This window comes from Myotis brandtii, unplaced genomic scaffold, assembly GCF_000412655.1.
Source record: "Myotis brandtii unplaced genomic scaffold, ASM41265v1 scaffold220, whole genome shotgun sequence".
Taxonomy (NCBI): Eukaryota; Metazoa; Chordata; class Mammalia; order Chiroptera; family Vespertilionidae; genus Myotis; species Myotis brandtii.
In genome coordinates this window covers 1,627,763-1,632,266 of record NW_005358250.1, presented here as the reverse complement: position 1 = coordinate 1,632,266, position 4,504 = coordinate 1,627,763, and the positions used below count along the sequence as shown (strand labels likewise).

Sequence of the window (4,504 nt, the reverse complement as noted above, 5' to 3'; positions counted from 1 at the left end):
CGCAATCTGAGGGGCGGTGCCCGCCCTAGATTTCTCCACGTCGGGAAAGGCGTGCTGGTTCTGCCTCACAGCCCGGCGGAACTGGCGCTGAGCAGACGCGCGTCTCTTTCCCCATTGCCTAGTCTGGGTAAAGCACTGGACATGTTTGCCCCTTACCGGCCACCGTATAGACCTTTCTGCACTTGGACCCCACTGGAGTGAGACTGCGCGGCTATTTAACTGACGGGTTGGGATTTGTGTGTGGGAGTGAGGGCTGTCTTTTGTTTTTTGGCTTTTTTAACCTCAAACACGCTCCAGGTGTTAGCCAAGCCACGCCCTCCCCCTGTCCTTGAAAGGCCGGGAACGAGGTGGCCCCGTGGCGATCACGTGACACCGTGGTGGCCACGTGACACCGGCGTCCAGCGTCTTCTCGCTAGGCAACCATCCTAGAGCCTGACCCCGCTGCTGCAACATGAACATGATCTACCAACTGGCGGTGCCCAAGGGGCGCCGGATCTGCTGTGAAGTGTGCGAAGCTCCAGCCGAGCGGGTGTGCGCGGCCTGCACAGTCACTTATTACTGGTAGGCCCTGAAATGTGGCTCCTAGGCGCCCCGATGCCCTCTCCCCCAATCACCCCCCTGGGCCTGGGTGCGTCGAGGCGGTTCCAAGACAGGTCTCTAAGACTTCGGTGCCTCGTTTTCATCCTCTTCTACTCCATCATTCACCAGCAGATGTTTTGTTGAGCGCCTACTGTGCGCTATGCACTGTTCTGCGTGCTGAAGTCACTGAGGGAACTTGGCAGACCTTGTCCCTCAAAGGGCTAGTGACATTTTCACTGCGACCTACCGATATGTAAACAAACAAAACAAGATGGTTTCCCAGAGTGATAAATGTCATAAAGTCAAAGGAAAGGCGATGGGAGGTTGGGCAGATTGCCTCTCTGAGGGCAGACCCTTGATCTGAAAGTAAAGTAGGAGCAGCCTGCCATGGAAATGGCTGGGGGAAGAGTGGAACAGTAAGGCCCTGAGGGAGGGAAGAATTGGCCGTGTTTGAGGAATAGAAAGAAGGCTATTTGGCCCTGGCGGGTGTGGCTCTGTTGGTTAAGCGTCCTCTCATGCACCCAGAGGTCACCAATGCGATTCCCTGGCAGAACACATGCCCAAGTTGCTGCCTCCATCCTGTGGGGGGCGTGCAGGAGGCAGCCCATGGATGTTTCTCTCCCACCCATGTTTCTCTCTCCCTCTCCCTTCCTCTCTAAAATCATTACAAACATATTTTTAAAAAGAAAAAGGCAGAAAGCAGGCTATTTGGTGCACAGCCAGCATGGTAAGGGTATGGGGAGGGTGGTACTGGATGAGATCAGTTTTCAATTATTCAGTGTAACATCCTTTGACCTTTGCTTTAGAGGAGACCCTATTTTGGGCCTGAGATAAAACAACTAGGTTGCTGACTTCCAGAAACCTAGGTCAGAGCAGACGAACTTGTTTAAAAAAGAAAGTCATTCTGATACAAGTGTTGTCACTCAAGGTGTGCTCTTCCCTGGGACTTCTAAGGATGGAGGCAGTGATTGGGGTAGTATCTGGAAAGGTTCTCTGAAGAAGTAACATTTGAGCCGAGTCTTGAAATTTTAGTAGGAAATTGCTAGGTGAATGAACAGTGAAGAAGGACGTGTAGGACGCTGACATCCAGGACTGCCTGGGTGAAGGGTGAAAGAACAGAGTTTATTGAGAGCTGGGTAAATAAGGTAGTAGTGGAGGGAGCAATCACTGATTTTTAAATTGCGGTCCATGACCCTTTAGCAGATTATGAGTAAGTCCCAACCAGCATTTTAAGAAAATAATAGAATAAAAATCATTAGAGTGATCCTACTTGAACTGTCTCTTGAAACTTTTAGTGTTTTTATGTGGATATGTGTGTTTGTACTGGAAAGATAGATGGAACACTATCAACATTAAGAACTTTTATGCATCAGAAAACACTAAGAAAAAGGGGGAAAGAGCCTACAGAATGAGAAAAAAATATTTGCAAGTCTGATAAGGACCTGGTATCCACAACACATAAAGAACTCTTAAAACTCAACAATAAGAAGACAAAAGACCCTGTTAAAAAGATTTTTAATCTAATCAGCAGGTGAGTAGATTAAAAAACTGTGGTATCATGCTGCTGTAAAAAAGAAGGAACTCTTACCATTTGCAACAGCATGGATGGACCTGGAGAGCATTATGCTAAGTGAAATAAGCCAGTTGGAGAAAGATAAATACCACATGATCTCACTCATTTGTGGAATATAATGAACAACATAAACTGATGAACAAAAATAGATCCAGAGACAAGATCAACGAAAGGACTTGTATGCATGCATATACTAGTAAGCATAACTCATGGGCACAGGCAGTAGGAGGGTGAGGGCATGTGCTGGGGGGTGGGAATGGCCAGGGAGAGGTCAATGGGGGAAAAATGAGACATATGTAATACTTTAAACAATAATTTTTTAAAAAAGTATATGGTCTCTGTTGCAACTACCCAACTTTGCTATTATAGCACAAAGGCAGTCACAGACAAAAATACATAGCACTCTCTCTTCTTCCTTCCTCCTGAGACAACAGAAATACAATAAAGTAGTTTCTTTATAAACTGGGACTGTTATCCTCGAAATGACATTAAGCATTTTAAAGGGTTTTTGGGTAGATAATTATTGTAAATCAATCAATAAAAGCACTTAACAGTCAGGATACAGAGTTGGGTCCACAGGGTATTAAATAGGGGCTTGTTGAGTAATTGTGTGACTAATGAAAATATTAACTTACTTAGCTACCCGAACTTTTGTTCCACTGAGAGTATTTGCTATATCTTGCCTTTCTAAATAAAGTGACCTTCATTTAAATATTTGTGAGCTCTCTCCTTATCTATTTCTCTACCCCCTCCAATGCAGGGACATGCATAAAAGAGGAATTGACTGGAAAAAAATTTTCATAGGGTTCACAGTCAAAGAGCTGGTGAGCTACACAGGTTTTGTTTGGCCATTAACATGTTTTTAAACTGAATTTGAATGTCTTTAGGCAGAGCATTCATTCTCCAGTTAACCCCAGATCCTATTGCTTCCTACTATTGAATATCACTTTACTGTTTGTTTTCCAAATCTTAGCTATGGTAAATTGTGCTGCTATGAACATAGGGGTGAGACCATATACTTTTTAAAGCCTCAAGTATTTACTCTCTGGCCTTTTATAGAAAACTTTGCTGATCCTGCCCTATATTATTGTTATCTATTTTGGATCATTGTTACCTATTTGTATAAATGGAACCAAACAGTTAATATTCTCATATTTAGGTAAAAATGTGTCCTAGGCAATAGAAATGCATTATATGCACATAATAACAGTCTTAAAATATCTGAAACAGTTATATGACAATTATAATTCAGCTTTCTTTTTCTTAAAAAGGTGAATGTGAAAAAAAAGCAATAACTGTGAGAATTAAATGGGGAAATAAATAATTCAGTGATAATACTTAGACACTTCAGTATCCCACTTTCAATAATGAATAGAACAACTAGACCAAAGATCAGCAAGGAAATATAAACCTTGAACAATGGTATAAACTAACTAGACCTAACAGACATCTATAGAACACCATCCAACAACAACAGAATGCACATTCTTCTCAAGTGCATATAGAACGTTATCCAGGATAGACCATATGTTAGAGCATGAAAACAATTTTCAAATTTACAAGGATTGAAATACTACAAGGTATATTCTTCAAATGTTACAGTCATATCTAGCTAGCTAATATTAACAATAAGAAAGGAACAAAGGAGCCCTAACCGGTTTGGCTCAGTGGATAGAGCGTCAGCCTGTGGACTGAAAGTTCCCAGGTTCGATTCCGGCCAAGGGCATGTACCTTGGTTGCGGGCACATCCCCAGTAGGAGGTGTGCAAGAGGCAGCTGATCGATGTTTCTCTCTCATCGATGTTTCTAACTCTCTACCCCTCTCTCTTCCTCTCTGTAAAAAATCAATAAAATATATATTAAAAAAAAAAGAAAGGAGCAAAGGAGAGGCCAGACATTGTAAGCACAGTTGTCTGGGCAGCTTCACCAGGAAGCTGCAATTTTACACTCCCCAGGGAACTACTGGTCCATTCCCTGTAAATCACTGGGGAAAGAGTCCAACAAAGGGAGAAATCCTCACATGTGCAGCGAAGTCAGGGTGACATAAGGAAGGTGTCTGTCAGTCTAACCTGGGAACAAAGATCATTGGCTAGGAGGGTGGACCCAATGCAAGCCTGTGACAATTTGGGAATACATGATCCCCAAAGGAATTCTTTTTCTTGTTCCTCTTGCTTCACCCCTGCGTCCTTGCACTCGCCTATGCTCCCTCTATAGCCATGTGGCCCTAGAAGTGGGCCTACGCCATCAGTCGGACATCCCCTGAGGGATCCCGGCCTGCGAGAGGGCACATGCCAAGCTGAAGGACACTCCCTCACCCCCAGTGCATGAATTTTCATGCACTGGGCCTCTAAAA

The 4,504-nt window shown here is 43.8% G+C and overlaps 1 protein-coding gene across 1 annotated transcript in view; it reads left to right on the top strand.

The window, feature by feature from the left end:
• Positions 1–6: 6 nt before the first annotated feature.
• Positions 7–4,504, top strand: part of ZMYND12 (zinc finger, MYND-type containing 12) — a 22,625-nt gene continuing 18,127 nt past the window's right edge. Inside the window, exon 1 of the mRNA XM_005866056.2 lies at positions 7–561. Coding sequence (XP_005866118.1) covers positions 452–561 — 110 coding nt within the window. The 5' untranslated portion in view covers positions 7–451. The remainder of the gene's footprint in view (positions 562–4,504) is intronic.